The sequence below is a fragment of the Pinus tabuliformis genome, chromosome J, assembly GCF_031772625.1.
Source record: "Pinus tabuliformis cultivar Carrire ecotype Pingquan chromosome J, CPIR1, whole genome shotgun sequence".
In the NCBI taxonomy this organism is placed as follows: Eukaryota; Viridiplantae; Streptophyta; class Pinopsida; order Pinales; family Pinaceae; genus Pinus; species Pinus tabuliformis.
In genome coordinates this window covers 916,214,950-916,235,646 of record NC_142295.1, presented here as the reverse complement: position 1 = coordinate 916,235,646, position 20,697 = coordinate 916,214,950, and the positions used below count along the sequence as shown (strand labels likewise).

At 38.8% G+C, this 20,697-nt stretch overlaps 3 protein-coding genes across 4 annotated transcripts in view; all 3 read right to left on the bottom strand.

The window, feature by feature from the left end:
* LOC149229731 (Spc97 / Spc98 family of spindle pole body (SBP) component) overlaps nt 1–20,697 on the bottom strand; it is a 273,676-nt gene that overhangs the window by 13,220 nt on the left and 239,759 nt on the right. The window lies entirely within an intron of this gene.
* Nucleotides 119–2,040, bottom strand: LOC149229733 (uncharacterized). The gene is made up of 3 exons (XM_089376876.1): nt 1,974–2,040; nt 665–1,892; nt 119–560 (listed from the first exon to the last, which is right to left on the bottom strand). The coding sequence occupies exons 1-3, from the start codon at nt 2,038–2,040 to the stop codon at nt 119–121; spliced, it is 1,737 nt and encodes a 578-aa protein (XP_089233002.1).
* Nucleotides 8,734–9,741, bottom strand: LOC149229732 (uncharacterized). The gene is made up of 2 exons (XM_089375899.1): nt 9,536–9,741; nt 8,734–9,404 (listed from the first exon to the last, which is right to left on the bottom strand). Exons 1-2 carry the CDS (start codon nt 9,661–9,663, stop codon nt 8,912–8,914), a joined length of 621 nt encoding a protein of 206 aa, XP_089232025.1. The 5' UTR covers nt 9,664–9,741; the 3' UTR covers nt 8,734–8,911.

Sequence of the window (20,697 nt, the reverse complement as noted above, 5' to 3'; positions counted from 1 at the left end):
TACCAAAGTTTTGCCACCAAAGACCTAGCAAGTGGTAAGGGTTTGTGAGTAGAAGACTAGAAGTACCAAATTAGTAAATAGTAAAAACTTAAAAAGAAAAGAAAATTTAATAAAACATTTAACATACAAAATAAAGTTTAAACAAATTTAATGAATTGATGAAGTCTTCAAGCTGGGTACCTGGCAACATCTTTGACCTTTGTCTTATAGCACTGGTATAGGCAAACAATTTAGATGGTGCCCTATAATCTTGTAGTTGGGAAAAGACACGACTTTGTTGTTCTAGATCAGGGAAGCACCTTTCCAAGCATGTCATAAGTCCTCTGCCAACCTCCCCATCCTCATTAAATTTGCTCTTATCATAAAAATATTGTGGGTTTAAGAAGTACCCAGCAGCATGTAAGGGGGAATGCAATTGCCTATCCCAACGTGCATCTATAATGTCCCAAAGAGGCATATACTTTGTCTCATCATCCCCATATCTTCTTTTGATGGCCTCCTTTGCGAGATCCATCGCCTCATAAATGTAACCCATAGCGGGTTTGTCACCATCAACCATCCTGAAAGTTCAAGCATTCAAATTTAAAGAAATATGAAACATTGTAAATAAAAAGAAGCTTGAAATGAAATTTAAAAAATGAAAAAGTTAAAAGACTAAAAGTACCTGAGAACTCTAACAAGGGACTCCGTCACAGCAATAATCTCTTCAGCATCTTTCCAGAAGCCATCATTAAACACAAGTGCAGCAATTTCGATGCCTTCAGGGGTCTTGGAATGTTTAGATCCCATCCACTCAGGTCCCAAGAACATCCTCTTCAGATTTATCTTTTGCTCAACCACAGATTGCAAAGATATGAAATTTGTTGCAAATCTAGTCACTGCAGGTCGAACAATTTCTTTACCTTCAGTGTATATTCTCATAGTGTTTAGGACAATAGTGTGGTTGTATAGGTATTTGGTTATGGATTTTGCCTTCTCCACAACCTCATGTATCCAATGAAGCTTACCAATGTCCTCAAGCATTAAATCTATGCAATGGGCAGCACAAGAGGTCCAAAAAATAGTGGGGTGCCTCATCTCAAAAAGTCTACCAGCAGCCATATAATTCGCTGCATTATCGGTGACAATTTGTACAACATTTTCTTCTCCCACTTCTTGAACGACTTCCTCCATCATTTCACAGATAAGTTGGGCAGTCTTAACCTTATCTGAAGCATCCACTGACTTGAGAAACATTGTGCCTGCGGGACAAGATACAAGGAAATTTATTAAAGTTCTATTCCTCTGATCTGTCCATCCATCACTCATGATGGTGCACCCTGTTTCTACCCATGATGAACGAAACTCAGCTAGCACAAGCATGACATCTTCAACACTCTCTAACAACATATCTGTCCTAAGGCTCTCTGATGTAGGGGCTTTGAACCCTGGACCTGCAGTAGCAATTGCATCAATCATAGCTTGCCAATAAGGACTTCTGGCACAGTGGAAAGGTATGTCAGAATAGTACCAAAAGTTAGCAATGGCCTTCCTTGCCTGACTATGGATATTTTTTTTCCAACCAGTGCCATCCAAGGTAGGTTGGGAACCAGGTTTTGTGCGGGGAGCAAAAAAGGTGTTTATGTTTCCACCTCCAGTGTTGAAGGAAGGAGTTGAAGGACTGGCATGGCTTTGAGTTTGACTTGGCCTTGGAGGCATGTGTGGAAAACTTGGGAACGGCATTGAGGATTCAACAGATTGAGGTGACATGGGGCTAGTGGCAGAAAAAGTATCAACTCCAACATTTCCTATTTCAGCATTTTGCTTTGCTTTCTTGGCATTATGCTGCTCTAACATATCAAGGGCCAACGCTGCTTGGTATTGGACATTCTCGTCAATGGTGCCACAAATACCTATATCATGGCCAGGGATTTTTGCAAGGTGGAACTTGAATCTATAAATGCCTCCACTGCATTCCTTTTTGCAAAATTTACAAAGGAGCAAGGATTTTCCGGGAATCTTGTCACAATAAGCCCAAGCAAAGTCCCGCTCTCTCGACATTGTTGTTGCTTTGAACTTGTGTTTAATTTGTGGCTTCTGTTAAGATTTGGAGTCTGGCTTCTATTTAATTTGTGGCTCCTGTGAAAGACAACAAAAAATCAAATTTAAAAATTATCCAAAAATTTAAAATATGCTAGAAATTTAAAAATATGCTATCAACACTATGTCTGGACTCTGAATTTCATGGCATTGCTTGAAACGAAAAATTCTATGCTCTGACCTACAATAGTGTTTACTGTGTCTAATGCTAGTCCTTTGAGGTCTGCTCCAAGGCTTAATACAAATACCAAATCACTGAATCAAATCATGTGACCTGAGACAAATCTGGAAACTCTTTTGAGTAGTGACTAAGGTACGATGATTTCCTTTTGATCAAGCCCTAATTCAGAAGTCTGTAAAATCTTCAAAGGTCAGTTATTGTATGAGGCAAGGACTAATGCTTATGCTGGATGAATTGAGGTCTCCTTTGTGACCCAAGTGTAACAATGAACAGAAGAAACCTTGAACTTCACATTAGAAGTCTAAAATTCATAGTCTGGGTAGTCTACTTAAGGGCATTGACATCTGCAAGTTAAAATGGAAACAAGGGCTGATAAAGATAATCTTTGTTACAAAATCTGTGTTGAGATTCGAGAAGGATCAAAAGATTCAAGGTGCAAATCTCAGCTGTATGTGTGTATATGACTCTAAAGTTCTTTCATCTTACACAGCAAATATTTAACTTAAAAATTGAATCATATCGAGATTCGGTGGACTAACGGAATGAGGCGATTGAACATTCTCTGATGGTCTGGTTTCAATTCTGTGAATCTTGCTTTATTTGCTGGTATCCAGGACGGAATAGTCAGATACATGATAAATCATCTTGGCCTTTCCTATCTAGGTGGGATTGAGTACATTTTTTGTTTTGTTTTGTTTACCAAGGTAACATAAGCTTGGAATTCAGTTTCATCTGCAGAGTCCTTGGAAAAATGATTCCAAAGTGCTTGATAAGCATACCTATTATGTATGCACGTCATGTGTTGATGACTTCACTTAACTTTTGCTCTCAGTATAGGTGACAAACTTATAAGCTCCAAAACATACGTTTCTGATGGGAGTGGACGTATAATTCCATAAAATGTATGAAACTGGGAGTCTGGAGAAAGTGGTATCAAACACAGCTCATGAGAAAACAAAATTGACTGCTTAAACTATATTCTAATATCAAGTAAAGGACGTTTTATATGCAGGCAAGCCGCAATACTATATAGTGGGTAGGAGTGTTAACCAAAATAACAAACATCTCGTCCCAACCTGCGCGGGACTGTCGACGACTCGACTGTGCGGCTTCAGCTTCGAGGCTCTGCGGCTGCGACGGGACTGTCGACGACTCGATTGTGCGGCTTCAGCTTCGAGTCACAACTGCAACAGCAACTTTCTGAACTTTCTGGACGCGGGCGTATGGAGTCTGGACGCGGGAGAATGGACGCGTATGGAGTCTGGACGCGGGAGAATGGACGCCGGCAGCCATAAATCACACAAACAGAAACCGGAACCGATAACACCATAAATCACGCAAACAGGAACCGGAACCCGATAAATTTTTTGGCGGGACTCGGGAAAAAAACGCGACGCGCGAGTCAAAATCGCGTTGACCACGAGTCAAACGCGGTCAACGCGATTTGACTCGGGAAGATTCGACACTGATCGTTTGCCAGCCGATCCGACTGAGAATCGCGATTAATCGGGAGAATCGCCGATTCCTGTTTCACTGTGAAAAATATCATTGTCTCAAAAACATGCCAATAAAGTCATCCTTTATGTATCTTTGAGTTGAGGAAGGCACTATACATAAAAGAAGGATTTGGGCTAATATCTCTGTTTGAGTTGTTTTCATGATCCACATAGATCTATTATGACTACTAGATTTTCTTGTCTAAGAAGAAGGGCTAACACTTTTAATGGCAAGGATGAAGTATTGTAGAATAAGCATAAATTTGTCTCCATGCAAGCATACATAGCAAAGCTAGAAGTCTAAGGTTCAATGCTTGGAACACAAGGTATATAATTGCTAACAGTAATTTCTTTTGAGAACGTGAAGTAAAATTGATCTCGGCATATCTTGAAGCATAAAAAAATTTGTCAATGGACCTTGTTTGTGGTTTGAGATTGAGATAGGGATTGCTCACTTAAGCTATGGGTCGAGAGACCTTGTGGTGGGGCAGATGTACCCTATGTATATGATTGAGATAAGGATTCCTCCTTTAGGCTGTGGACCGAGAGACCTTGTTTATGGTCGGGGAGATTTACCCTGTGCATATGATTGGTTTGGCCTCATTAATTGATCCCACTAGTCAGTAGGGCACTAACTTGGATGCATGGAGTGGTGACTTGTGGGATGTGTTGGATGTTATGTATCTTTCCTTATGATGAGACTGATAATATCTCACTTAGGCTATGTGTCGGGAGACCTATGGATTGGTTGGGGAGATTGATCTTGACTGAGAGAGAGACTTGTACTTATAATCTCTCCCTCAAGTTATGGGCTAAGAGACCTATGGATTGATTGGGGAGATTGATCTTGAGAGAGAGAATGAAAAGTACCTCCCTAGCTAAGATGGAGGGTTGGAAATATGGTAGCCATGGTCGTTATTTTCATGTGAAGGAAAAAGAAAAATTTAAATTTAAATTTTTGCCTCCTAAATACAACAAGCCAACTTCCTTTTTGTACAAGTTGGCTAGGCCTCTTTAAAGGCACCCATTCGATCCCATTTTAAATATATTGAGAGAGAGCATCTCTCTCATTTGGATCATCGACTTTTCTCAAGAGATGATCTTTGTTCCAACGAAGAAGAAAGGATGAAGGAGGGTCGAAATTAGAAGGAGAAGAAGGAGGACTTGGCATTTATTGTTGATTACTAGTTTGGTTATTTTCTTGATGATTGTTTCTTCTGATGTATTGATGGACAATTGAACTCTCTCTCTAGCATAAAGAAAGATTTTTGGGTTTTCCCCTTGTGGGTTTTGCCCTGGCTTCATGACTATATTTTGTGTCTCTTGTCTCATTGTTTCATGGTCACTGTTATTGCCCTTTTCATGTTTTATGGCTGAATTTTTCTTTTTTACAACTGGTTAATGATATTGAATGTTTTATATGAAACTAACACTAACTAATAATTGGAAGTGGTTACAATTGAAGAAAATTTGTTTCTAGCTTGTGCCCTAGAAAATTAACACAAAGTGACTTTATGCCCTACGTCACCCTCAAAGTAGCAAGAGGCGTGGCGTGGCATTCTATAACACAAGCGTAGGGGCTCCATGGTGATGTGCAAGCCCTTCCTCGTCATCACAAGGATGACCATCATCATCCAAGCTTTGGAACAAGATATTTCCATCAAACTGTGTCAAGACCAACTTGGGTGCATCTAGGGTCCACTGGACACATCATCAATACCTCCAATGCCAAGCTCCATTGGCTCAATCCCGGGGTGCCATGCATCATGTGGGGTCAGTAAATAGCACAAAGCTCTCCTCTAGATAGGCAACGTTGCATCATCAAGATCAATTTCTCTCTCTCTCTCTCTTTGTGCAAGCCCTTTCCCATCATCGCAAGGATGACAATCATCATCCAAGCTTTGGAACAAGAGATTCCCATTAAACTGTGTCAAGGCCGGCTTGGGGGCATCCAAGGTCCACTGGACACATCATCAATACCTCCAACACCAAGCTCCATGGGCTCAATCTTAGGGTGCCAAACATCATGTGGGGTTAGTAAATAGCACAAAGCTCTCCTCTGGATAGGCAATGTTGCATCATCAAGATCAATCTCTCTCTCTCTCTCTCTCTCTCTCTCTCTCTCTCTCTCTCTCTCTCTCTCTCTTTGTGTGTGTATGTGTGCAATGAATAATACAGCCTCTGCTGCTCTACTAAGAAGGTGGGGCAATCACCTCAATAAGCCTTTGTTGATGTGATGAGAACCACCTGATCAAACCTCTCAAGATCAAGTGTGTTAGAAAATCATAAAGGCAAAAATATTTTCTTATCTAGATAATTACTTGTGATATATTTGAATTCTTATTAGCTTCTTTTATATCTTCTTTTACCTTCTTATCATCAAGCAACTATTAAAACCAAATGCATGAAGATCAAAACAACAAGTGACACAAGATGTCGCCTCTCAGCCAAGGTAAAACCCCTCTTCTAGGGGAAAACCCAAAAATTATCCTCTTTCTTTGGAACCAAATCAAATGATACAACCAAGACAAAGACCACCTCCAATACACCAAGTCATCCTCCCAAGATAGTCCTCCCAATCAGCTTCTAATCAACAATAGTCAACCTTCTCCAATACTGCATCAACAATGAATTTCGACCCTGTTACATCAAAATTTTGGCCTTACTGCAAAGCTACAATTCCGGCCCCTTCCTGCAACCCAGAAACTTGCATGTGTGGGAGAACAAGAGAGAAATTCGGCTCTTTTAGTTTGACAAATGTTTCTTCTCCTTCGCTTTGGTTTCTTCCTCCTTTCTAGCCTCTTTGCACCACTTCAAATCGCAGATCAAACTTCTTGTTGGATGGATATTCAAATAGGTCGAGTTGCACTTCTATATATAGTCCTTCTGTGTGGTCGAATTATCTTAATGAGGTCAACTTGTCTTGTCTTGAGGCCGACTTGGTGGAGGCGGCACAAAATACATTTTTGACTTAATTACAAATTTCTTTCTTGACATAAAAAGCCCAAGAAGAGTCTATTACTTAATGACAAGGACTATGACATATGACATAAACCCTAGAAGCATGCAATGGGTACTTTGACCTAGAACAAAAGATAAATGAAGAATAAATAATTTTCTTTTACAATAATTTGTTTTCTTTCTTTTGACAAATACATAAAAGTTACATCATGTCATGGGCTAGACAACAATTATGAAGACCGATACTAGGTACATTTCTTAACACTCCCTCTTAACTAGGGAGGTATTCATAATTGTTCAATTGGTACGAGGTTGACCTCAATTTGAAATGTTCCAAGAAGAGTACAACATACACAATGCTAGGGGATACCAAAACTGCCTAGGTATCAAGTCAAAGATCTAATTGTCAAGACACTATTTCAAGGATCCAACAACTCAAGCATCCAAGTGTCATTTCCAAGACACTAATACAAGAATCTAAGACATTAACAGGGACTAAAGAGTCATCAAGGCAATTTTCCACTATAGATACCATCAGGCAACAGCCCTGGTATCAATCCAATAGAATATAGATACCATCTAGGCCTTCATGCCAAGACACCAACCCTTAGGGATCCAGGTATCATCAAGGTCAAACACTAAAACAGAGCTCCACAAGACCAAGATACCCTCCCACACTGGGATCTAGACATCATCAAGGCCAAACTATAACATGAGATCTCAACACCAACCAGGGCAAGATGTCCTCCCAAATACCATCATACGGGCAACTTATGGTACTCATCTCTCCCTCTCAACCAAACCAAAGATATCCACCAATCTAATCATGCTTCTAAAATACACAAACTTCTCAAGGAGAGATCGACACATCAACTACTTGTTCATTCATCTGAACATATTGTAGCTTCACGAACCCAATGACTTCCAATATATTGGTTTTTATCAATATGCTAGTACAATCTCTAGGGTCCTCAATCATTCTGATGTTGCTTAGTTCATCATAGTATCCAAACAAATCTTCATGGAAACTTCCTTCTCCAACTTCTTAAACAACACCAAACTCAGCCTCAACACTTGTCAAAAACAACTTCATCAAACAAGTGTAACCATCAACAGTGCTTTAGCCATTCTCCGATCTTATTCTTTCTTCATAGTCTTTACTATACATCATGGCCTTCTTTTCAATTATGGAGAATATACACTTTCCTTCATCCAAGCTCCTTCTCAACTAGGGATAAGCCCATCATCAACAACTTTATTTTTCCAGCTACACAGGATCTTTCTTTTGCTTCATCATGTTATTAGAGAACTTTGACCTTCCAAAACATCATTCCTTTTATCTTCATATGGAAACAAAGTCATCATGTAAACTTCCATGTCACCAGGATTCTTATAGCTTCATCTTTCCATCATGCTCAACATTATCATAAAGTCATCATCAAGAATGTTGTAGGCATATCTCTTTATAATCTCTTGAAAACTATGTACCTGCAAATCTCATTAACAAGTACAACCAAGCACACAAATATATATGTATGAGAGCATGAAATTAACTTTATCAATCCAGAGTTATCATGTTAGCACAAGGAGAGCATCTAGGGTTATCAAAACTTTGAATAAGAAATTAAACTTTAGACATTCAAAACCTAAACCTAGATAGGATCATAATCATAGTGGAAGCAATCAGCTAGGGTCTCACTTTCATGCCCTAGATTCTTACAACAACCTTTGCTAGGGTTTTGTCACAAACTTTAGATATTAACATCAAAGCTTCAATGTTAAATCTTCAACAAATAAACCATGTTAGTGTTTCAACCAGTGTTGCACACATCGCGATCGGGATTTAATCGGCGCCGGGAAAAAAGCGGAAAAAATCGTTAAAATCGGGAAAAAATCGGAAAAAAGCGGGAAAAAATCGTTTGGCACAAAAATATTCATTTTTTTTCAATTTTTTTAATATCTAAACCATCTACAACATAAAATAAATACATTGACACATAAATATGATAAAAAAACTAATATATAAGATGTTTAATATCATTTCTAGCGCTAAAATCACACATAACATTGAATCATGTCCTGAATAGTAAGTCCTGAGTCCCAAGTCCAACTCAGCCTCAAAATATCAACAAAAAATATGATAATGTATCTCATCATGTCATAATGTCATATACAATAAAATGAAAGTCTAATCCTATTGATTTCCTCTGCCCCTCTTGCGAGAAAATGGCACAACTTTCTCTTTCCCTCTAGATGTAGAAGCTGGTGCCTGTGGTGGTGGAAATGGCAGTGGAGTCTGACGTGCTCTAGAAGCTGAAGAACTAGTAGTAGCAGCTACAGGAGGCCGAGGTGGACGGAGACCACGTCCTCTGGTAGTGGTAGCCCGGGTAGCCCGGGTAGGCGGTGTCACCTCCTCCTCCTGCTCCTCCAACTCCTCCTCCTCCTGCTCCTGCTCCTGCTCCTGCTCCTCCTCCTCCTCCTCCTCCTCCTCCTCCCCCTCATCCTGCACTAACCAATCCTCAGTGGGATCCATGAGAGGCCTCTCGGTCTCAACCCTCCATTCAGCAGTGGTGTCAATCCCATCCAATGAGATGGCTTCCGTATCAGGTGTCTTCTCTAGTTGTTTCACCCACAATCGAAGATTGTAGTAGACATAGACCATGTCATTAAGTCTATGGGACTCCAACCTGTACAAAGTTCATGAAATAATAAATTAATAATTAATAATTAATATTATAAAAAAAATATTGTTTAAAACTTTAATGAATTCAAAAATTTATTTGGAAATTTGCAATATTTTAAATGTTTAAGTGTTAACCTATTGCGCTTCTTGTTGTGTATTTTTTCAAATACACTCCAATTGCGCTCACATCCCGAGGAGCTGCATGTTTGGCTGAGGATGCGTACGGCAAGATTTTGCAAAAGGGGTACTCTGCCACCATACATCTTCCACCATGCGTCTACAACAAAATTACAAATAAAATTTTAAATAAACATAAGAAAAAAATGGAATTTGAAGAAACAATGAAATTTGAAACAAAGTTACAAAGTACAAACTAAAAAATACCTGGCATTTTAACCGTCCTATCAATGACAGCCATCTCAAAGCCAAATGTGCCACCTGACAACTTATATTGCTCAATTTGTCTAGAGATCTCCATACGTTCTTCTGAAGATCTCACCATCTTCTGGACACAGGTTAATAATCCTTCCACGACCTCAACATCAAAATTAAACCCACATGCATAAGAAAATGCAGGGTTCAGGAAAAGCCCCGCAGCATGAATTGGACGATGGAGTGTGTTGTTCCATCGCTCATCAATGACCTTCCATAGAAGGAGTTGTCTCTGGAACCCATCATCTCCCTTGTCATCATAGTAGGACCGAATGGCTTCTTTGGCCCTGTCCATGGCTTCATACAAATAGCCCATTGCGGGCTTCTCACCATCAACCAACCGAAGAACCTTTACCAAAGGTTCTGTAACAGCGCACACCTCCTGCACTCCCGCCCAGAAGTCTTCCTGGTATGAAACTAGTCTGCAGACGGCCTCTGCTTCTGGTTTGCGGCTCATTGACGAAGCACGCCACTCCTCTGAAAGAAACATTCTCTTCAAATCCCACATAGAATTCACGAGGGATTGAAGAGATATGAAACTCGTCGCAAACCGTGTAATGGCGGGGTGCACCAACTCTTTGTTGTTGGTGAATCTTCTCATCAAGCTAAGCACAGATGTGTGATTGTAAATAAATTTTGTGATGCTTTTTGATGAGTCAACAACCTCTTTGACAAAGGGAATTTTCCCAATGTCCTCTAACATCAAATCAATACAATGGGCAGCACAAGGTGTCCAAAATAAAGCAGGATGCCTGTCCATAAGCATTCTACCAGCAGCAACATAATTTGCAGCATTGTCCGTTATGACTTGGACGACATTTTCTGCACCCACCTCCAAAATAAACACATCCAGCAAATCACATAAAGTTCTTGCATCTTTGATTTGATGAGTTGCATCAACAGATTTGATAAACATAGTCCCCTTGGGACAACTAACCAAGAAGTTTATAAGGGTTCTCCCCTTTTGGTCAGTCCAACCATCTGACATAACAGTGCATCCTGTTTGTGCCCATGATGCCCTAAAATCCTCCAATCTTTGGGTGCAGTCACGCTTTTCATCTTGAAGAAGCCGGCCTCTGAAATCATGAAGAGAAGGGAGTTTGTACCCCGGGCCAACACTGGCAATAGCATCAACAGTAGGTTGGAAAAATGGATTATTCCTTATAATGCTGAAAGGAATATCACTCCAGAGGAGAAATTTTGTCATCAACTTGTCAGCTTTTTCTTTTTCAGTTCTTTTTAGCATTGAACCAATAGTTGGTTGTGAACCAGGTGTGGTTCGAGGAACAAAATATGATGATGCAGCTACCGGATTGACTGACGCTGCAGTAGAACCTGTGCCACTTGGCCCACTTCCGTCAGCTGACCTTTTTAGTTGCCTTTTGAGTTCTTCTTTGGCGTCTCTAGTGTGCTCTAATTCTCCCAATGCTCTCATGGCTTTTTGGATAATTTCAGCATTTGTCTTTAGACAGGGCCCCACATCACGTCCAGGGATTTGTGCAAGGTGGAACTTCAACCTGTACACCCCCCCGAATATTTCCTTTCCACACAACTTGCAATACAAGTTTTGTCTATCATTCGGAGTTTTAGGGTCACCATATTCCCAGAAAGGATCCAATTTCCTTGGCATGTTTGTTTTTGAATTTTGAATTTGCAAACCTATGGAAAAATAAGGATTAGGAAATAGGAATTTAGGATTACATAAATGATAATACAAATTACAATTTAGCATTTGCAAAATTACAAGCTAATTATTTCCAAAATCCCAATTTCTAAACCCAAGTTACCCAACCAAATGCCAAAAAACAATGAAAATTCAAAAAAAATAAACAATGTTTAAAAAAAATGAGAAAATAAAAATAACAAATTGGTTCTCATAGTCATAACAAATTACCCATCCCAAATCAATGAAAAATTTCAAAAAATTCTTTAAAAACAATGAAAACCAAAGTTTTTATAGAAGCAAAACCAAAAAAAATTAATCTACATACCTCTTTTATGGACAAATTGGTGATCTAGGCTTGGATTCCTCTTAAAAACGCTTCGATTCGCTCCCAAATCCGACGGAAACCCTTCAGCTCCTCTCCCTCACCTCTTCTCCTCCTCCTCCGCGCGCAAACAGCAAAATGACATAATAAAAATCGATTTTGCATATAAAAAGAGCGCTGCCCCCGTGCCCTGCGATTTTTACCCAAAAAATCGCGATTTTTTCGAAAAAATCGCGATATTTTCAAAAACTCGCGATTTTTTCGATAAAAATCGTTATAAAAAAAAGTGGCGATTTTTATGCATAAAAATCGCGATTTGAATCGGGTAAATGAAAAAATCGCGCTTTTTCGATAAAATCGCGATTTTATCGCGATTTTAACAACACTGGTTTCAACCATAACGCAAGCATCTAGGGTTTCTCTTTCAAGTCCTATAATCTTAGCATAAACCCTAGATAGTATCATCAAACCCTAAAAGCTAGGGTTTTTATCGTATGCCCTAGATATCAACAAACCCTAAATATCAAAGACTAGGGCTTTATCAAAATAAACAAATACCAAAAGACAATATGATAAGGGTTGATTTGATCTAGACATCAATCATCCTATTATAATCTTTATGATTCTATAGCAAAACCCTAGATATGAGTCATTAATACAAAATAACTTTTAAGGACAAAATGATCGTACCTTATTATATGATGGAGATATGTTACAAACTTGTAACCTTATACATACCTTGAGTCCCTCTCTTTAAAAATCTTGAAGGGCTTTCTATGCAACAAGGCTTTTCAAATCTTCCTTTTGGAGGCTCCCTCTAACTCTAACCATAATCCTTTCTTCTTTAGAATACATCTACAATCCTTTTTCCAAAGAAAAACACAAGGAAAGGAATATAATCAATCATCAAAAATAAAGCTAAATATGTGTAGAGGAAATCAACAAAATCATGAAAGAAATAAGGAATACTATCTTTTGTGAAAAGGTGGGAAGCTCCCTCTTAATCTTACATCAATCTAGTCTTTGAGACGAACTCCTTCAACTTTATCTAGACAACTTAAGAACTTTCTTAACAAAGCATATTAGGTCTCTAAACCCTAGGAATCAAAAGAAAGACTAATACTAGAGACAATCACAAAAGAAACTCTCTAAAACGATAACCTATACTATAAACAAAGGATATATATAAGGGATAGCATCCCTAAAAGACTTAATAGAATAAGTCTTTGACTTCAGAGTCTTCATTTTTGTTCTTCTTTGGAGATTTATTATTAGTGGCAACAATAGCTTAGTCTCTTTCTCTCTTCATTTTCTTAGGATTATCAAGGCATTGATTCTTATAATGTCCCATCTTGTGACAATCATAACATTCTATTTTAGAAAGGCCAATCTTCCCATGATTTTTCTTTAACCCTTTAAACTTCTTATTTCCTCCTTTCTTCTTAAAATGAGCATAGTAGGCATTTGAGGTATTTTCTTCATCTTCTTGCTTACCTCCTATCAAGGAAAGACAAGCTTCTTCTTGAATATACGCAGACCACATTTCTTCGAAGGATGGAGAATTTTTCCAACTATTAATTCCAGTTGTAAAGGCGTTCCAAGATTTTGGTAGTCTTAGAAGGGCAGCAATCACAAGTTCCTTTTCAAGGACTATTTCATCAACTGCTTGTAGTTAATCTCTTATACAAGCAATTCTTACAAAGTAAGAGGACATTGTATCATCTTTGGTCATTTTGACAGTTCGAAGTTCATTCTTTAAGCTTTCCACTTGTCCAATATTATTGATTGTAAATAAATTGGAGAGAGAAATGTACATTTTCTTTGAAGTATCTAGCATGTAAATGTAGGGAATTAGGTTGTACTTAACTCCATCCGCAATTAGGTTCATGACTATAATGTCATTTTCTTTGTACTTCTCCTTTCCAGCATCATCTGTAGGTTCTTTGACTTTTCCTTGTACTAATTCCAATACCTTATTCCTTGCAAGGATGAGGTCCATCCATGTTTTCCATGCTCTAAAGTTATAAGCTCCTTGAAGCTTATTTTCAGATTTCATTGATAAGGCCATAGGTAAACTTGTCAATGCTACTCTCTAGATATCCTTGTAGCTTTCTTCTTCTTTCAAGACTTCTATAAGATCTCTCAATACTTCCTTAGCAAATGGAGTCCTTCAAAAGGCTCAATAGATAAGACTTCACTTATCCTTACGATTTTCCTTAAAAACTTTTCTTGAATCCTTACTTAAAATGTAGAGAGCTTTTGATCTTCAAGCTGCCTTTTTCCTTCTTCTTCACCTTAGCTCTGATACCATGTTAGAAAATCAGAAAGATAGAAAGATTTTCTTTTCTAGATAATTACTTGTGATCTATTTGAATTCTTATTAGCTTCTTTTGTATCTTCTTTTATCTTCTTATCATCAAGAAACTATCAAAACCAAATGCATGAAGATCAAAATAAGTGACATAGTATGTAAGCTCTCAACCAAGGCAAAACCCCTCTTCTAGGGGAAAACCCAAAAATTATCTTCTCTTTCTTTAGAACCACATCAAATGAGACAACCAAGACCCTTTGACCAAAACAGAGACCTCCAATCCACCAAGTCAGCCTCCCAAGATAGTCCTCCCAATCAGCTTCTAATCAACAATAGTCAGCCTTCTCCAATACTACATCAACCATGAATTTCGGCCCCTACTACATCAGAATTTTAGCCTTACTGCAAACCTGCAATTTTGGCCCCTCCCTGCACCTAGAAACTCGCACATGGGGGACAACAAGAGAGAAATTCGGCTCTTTTAGCTTGACAAATGTTTCATCTTCCTTCGCTTTCGTTTCTTCCTCCTTTCTAGCCTCTTCACACCACTTCAAATTGCAAATCGAACTTCCTGTTGGATGGATACTCAAATAGGTTGAGTTACACTTCTATATATAGTCCTTCTGTGTGGTTGAATTCTCTTAATGAGGCCGACTTGTCTTCTCTTGAGGCTGACCTGGTAGAGAAGGCAGAAAATACATTTTTGACTCAATTACAAATTTCTTTCTTGATATAAAAAGCCCAAGAAGGGTTACTTAATGAGGACTGTGACATATGACATAAACCCTAGAAGCACGCAATGGATGCTTTAACCTAGAACAAAATATAAATGACGCATGAAACCCATGCTTATAAATAATTTTCTTTTACAATAATTTTCGTTTTCTTTTTTTTTGACAAATACATAATGATAAAAGTTACATCATGTCATGAGCTAGAAAACAATTATGAAGATCGATACTAGTTACATTTCTCAACAAAGTGAAAATCAACAATCATTAGATGACAAAAACCATGGATGCATCATCCTGGACCATACTTAATGTTAGGGGCACAAAGATCACCTTCAAATATGTAACTAGGCCAAGTCACATATAAGTGTTCCCTCCTCATGTTAGGGATGGTTAGAGGGATAACCCCATTAAGTGTTTCTAGCCCCCAAGCAGAAGTAACAAGTCCCATGTTAGCCCATCAATCCATAGGTGCATGTGAATTTGGTGGTAACGAAGTAGCCATGACTTCACAGCAAGGTGCCATACCCAAGTGAATAGTTAATGGTGGTCCAACATCTTGAGTGTATAGATGTAAGGAGGGAGAAATCATGGAGGTATGAGCTAACCCTTTCCTCAACCTATTTTTTCCACCCCTCTAGTGTGCCTTTTACTTCTTATGATAATTATTTGATTTGGATGCATAACTCAAGAGCCCAGGCTTACTTTTTTTTCAAGATTAAGCATTTAATACACCTTAATGATGAGGTAGTTTATTGCTCATCAAGGTTGGGACAATACAAGGGTTCCCTTTTACAGATGGAGCATCATGTGCTCAAGGAACCAAGTGACGACTAATGAGGGGTGCATAGCTCATGTTGGGCTTTTTTCCATGCGTTAATTAGATGTCCCAACCAGATTTTGCATTTTATCCTTTCCTTTCATTGCGGCTTTTAACCTTTTTTTAGCTACATCAACCTCCAAGAAAAGTTTTCTAACCTGGACTCAAGGATGAGAATGAGACAGTGACATTCCCCAAGACCAATGACCACCAGCTCGAAGAATTGAGATGGAATAATGGGAAAGATGGAAAGAAGTAATCATGGAATACCATGGACATGCTAGTTCAATCAAAGCCTCCCTAATAGTGCCCTTCCTAAAACCGTAAGGCCTCACAAGAGGTCCCAATGGACTAGAGTCAAAGACTCCTCCCGGGTGAAGTAAGGGAACAAGGATATAGTCAAGATAAGTCAATCATCTTGACCACCCTGTGATTCATATTACTATGCCCAAGAGCATTAAGTAGAAGCACATGATTACAAAATGGTTAAATACCTGTCGATGGATGACCCACCTTCCTTCAAGAAGGAATACTGAATAGAAGAGAGAAATCTGACTGGAGCAATATGTGGAGGATCTATGGCATCATGTCATGTGTTGATCAATAGGGCTACTAGCTAGCTGGTTGTCCAAAGAGGAGAAAAGTATCGCATGGGTTACCCATTTTTTGGTGGGTAACAGACAGCTATCTTTATATAAGGGACCATTTGTACATCAAAATGTAATACACAAGAATGATGGGGGTTTCCAGAGCATATACCGATGGTGTTCCTTGACTCATATGTGTGTTTATTTTGTTGCAGGCTTTGATTTCATCAATTGGGCGTCTAAATGTTTCAAGAAGAAGGAAGCCTTAGAAGCAATAATGAAAAAGTACAACACCAATCTTGATCCTCCTTCATATAACTATTCTTCTAATGGACATGGAATTTCTACTTCTGTTTTTCCTTCAATACAACATCTACTTCTTCTTCTTGGAGATCTAGCCATCACCCGGTTGTTGGCCATGGAGATCTATTGTGCATTCAACCAACCAATTCCCATAGATCTAGCCACTACCCAATGAAGTTGATCAAGTCATCACCTGATTCTTTTTTATCAAGCTACCCAAATCATCTAGATCAACTACCTAATTCCTATGAATCTAGCCACCACTGAATTATGTTGATCGAGTCGAGCATATCATTTAAAGCAGTTATCTTATTCCTATAGAGTTTCCAAACACCTTAGAGCTATCACACAATTCCTATAGATCCATCAAATTTGTATATTTCAACCATTGGATTCTTGTAGAGTTGTTACCTGACTTCTTCATATCAAGCCACCACAACATTTAGAGTTGCCACCTAAGTTTTATTAGCTCAATAAGCCAACATATTAAAATGTGTTTTTTCCTAAGTTAGACTTAAGCTAATTTACATTAGCAACTTGCTCAACCTAGAGAAAGTGTTGTAAGGAAATGTGGGAAACTTTTGCATGACTAGACACAAGACCTGTGCAAGCAGCAGAAGTACTTGCCCGAGCTACAAACTTCGACACTCCCTCTTAGCTAGGGAGGTACTTTTGGAAGAACCTCCTCCACCTAGATCTCTCTCCAATCTCACCACGCCATCTACTAATTGTAGTTGCTACATCTGAACTAGAAGACTTCCCTACTACCTATTTCAGAATCTGATCTGAAGACCTGTTCCTTCCAACAATGCTCTTGAGCATCCATCAATGTTAGCTCATACCAACTGGTCCTAACAAATCCAGAAGAGGCATCCTTCCCATCTTCCAGATTAGAGCGCCGAGTCCCCAGTATCAACTCAGTCTTTAGAACCTCTTGCTCAATCTTTGTCACTGATCCAAGATCCCCTTGGATCTACATATATGTTGGCCTTGCAAGTTGTACGACTTACAATTCATGACACCAAGCCTAATTGCTATGTCTTGGGTAGCTCCCTCTGCATGTATGAATGCTTGTCCTTTCTAGAACTTATCATCATACCATGCATCCTCCAGAGCTGAGATTGAGAGCAAGTTCATCTTGAGCTCTAAGACATATAACACCTCTGCCACCTCCAGAATGTTGAGAATTCAGTAGGGCAATATATATGTTAATTCTCTTTTCTTGATACCAGCTTGTGTTAGCTTTTTACTTATTAGCTTTTATCTTTGTTAGTTCAATATGCAAAACATCAAATAGCTACAAAAACAGTAAGAACAATGACACAATATGTAGGCTCCAAGTCAGGGCCAAAACCCCTCCTCTTGAGGGGAAAACCCGTAAAATCTCTTCTTATCTTTTAGATCTTTCAATTGACGAATACCATGACCTAGACTCAGACAAGTACCCTCCAAGATCAAGTCTTCCTCGACCTCCTGCTGCAATATCTTCGACCTCCCCAATAAATCCGAAATTTTGCCCCAGCAACTACTGCAATTGTTGTTGCTTCAATAGGAGACTTCGATCTCCTTCTTGCTGCTCTTCCCTTGACCTCACTTGCCTTGATTTGAGTCTTAGGGCTAGTAGGAAACCCTAAGAGACCTTCGCTTGCCCTCTAGCTCTTGCTGCTTCCAAAATTGAACTTCTAGACTTCCCCAGTGAAGAAACCCTAACTTCGCATTTCCAAAAGAAAGTAGATAGACCCAAAACACTTTGACTTCTTCGCACTTCTTTCTTCGTCTTTCTGTTGCCTCCTTCATATGAGAGATGAGTGAGTGAATGTTCCAAAGGGAGGACGAGTTCCTCTTAGGCCGACTTGATAGCTCATATAGGCCGACTTGATGTTGGAGGTATTTCGACATTTTCAAGACAAAATAAATTTTCTTTTACAATTTACAATGTGCCCATAGGGTCTTCCATATATGACAATGAATCTTATACCTAAGAGTCAAGACAAACCCTAGAAGCACTCAATGGGTGTTTGACCTATAAAATAAAAGAACTTGAGCATGAAACCCATGCTCCAATAATAATAATAATTTCTTTTTCATTTTATATATACAAGAGTACATTTCATACTAATGAAGACCGAACCTAGTTACACATTTTTCAACACAGACATCCTCTTGATTCTAGTTGGAATAACATTGTTTGAAACCCTTTCACTACATGTATGGTACTCATACCAACTCTCACTTGTATGTCTAAATCCGTCTCTGAAACACTAAGGAACACCCCCCTCATTCTCGACATATGGCAAGATCAAGATGTGCCACTATATAAGAACCATGCATCATTGTCCACAAATCGAGCACTTCTAGCACTAGTGCTAGAAATGCAAGCAACCACTAATGAGCACTCCTCTTCATACTTTGATGCAAAACCTTCAATCTCGGCTAATGCTGCAACTTGTGCTTTCCCTTTGTCTTTCTTTTTGTTTGGACACTGGCTCACATAATGTCCTAGCTTGTGATATGCAAAGCACTTGACTTTGCTCATATCCTTCTTCTTTCCATCTTGAGAGGATCCTCCCTCTACTTTGTTTAGTTTGGCAGACTCATTTGCCTTTCTTTGATGACTTTAAGTTTGAAAGAGCAATGTTCTCCTCATCCTTTTCACCTTTTGCTTAGTTGCCATGAAGAGCCTCTTCACAAATCTCCTCCTTGGTAACATCATCCCACAACCAATCCCAGGTTGGGATATTCTCGCGTGCCACAACTCCTTGAACAAAGGTACCCCACTAATTTGTGAACCTGTTCAGAGTTGTCCTTACTAGTTCCGAGTCGGTCACTTTTTTCCTTACCACAACAATCTCATCTCGTACTTGAGATATTCTTGTGTGATAAGAAGAAACTGTTTCATTTTTGGACATCTTGGTGCTATACTGAGTTTCCCTCCTAGCACCATTTTCTGATTTTGGTTGTTGCTTTGGTATAACTTGGTCAATGCTTCCCACATTTCTCTGGTGGTTTTCTTCTCAGATATATGAGGAATAATATGGTCCTTCACTCCATCCAAGATAATCCTCTCGCTTTTTGCGTCTTTGTGTCTATGGGAAGCAAAAAGTGTTGCATCTATGGGAGGGATCTCAGTTTGTGCTACAAACTCCTAGATCTCATTCTCCTCTAACACCAATGCAATCTTCTCTTTCTAGATATTGTAGTTGGACAAACCATCCATGTGATCTTCAAACCTGAGACTGATGTGATCACAACCTAGAGCGAGTGCTCTAAGGAGATGTGGGCAACTTCTACACGCCTAGACACAAGGCCTATGCTGAAGCTAGGCTACTTGGGAGCGGGAACGAGGAGCAACATTTTCAAAAGCTTCAGGGTTGGGAACGATTTTGGGAGTGACTTTTATATAATATATATTTTTGTATATTTTGATGCATATATGTCAACAAAAGCATGTAAAATGATGAATTAGTGATAAAAAACATAAAAACATGGATTAAACCATATAACATCATTCAGCTAGTAGTTATAATCTTCATCAACCACAGGTCCACAAATTACAAGTTCTCATTAATATAGCATGTAAGGGTGCACATAACCAAAATAGCATCAAGTTCAATCCATCTCTGAACCGAACATACATCAGCAAATAGCCTCTAGCATCCAAAAAAAACATGCTACAACAAATACCTACATATCATCAAAATCATTGCCTATCTTGGGATCTTGTCATTAATATCACCCTCTAAGCATTAACATAAGATAGTAAAAACATAGCATGTAAAGTCAAGATTTTGTTTGAGTGATGGGTACATTTTTAGTAGGGTCATATAGAGGAGCTCAACAACCAATGTCACTAACATCAAGGTAAATAGAGGGCTTGGTGTTCTTGATTATATACGCGCTCCATACCCTAGTACATGACAAAATCCAATGGAAACATTGTAATCCCTCCAATCCTGAAATCCTGAAAAACTGATAAGTCTGTTGGATTTTGAGTGAGACCTAAAATTCTACTTTCTCCATATGAAATCCAGTGAGGTCGGAACCACTTTCAAACATCCTATGTTATTTCATGGTAATGTTATAAATTTAAGTAAAAGGATTTACTTTAAGAATTTAACATTACCA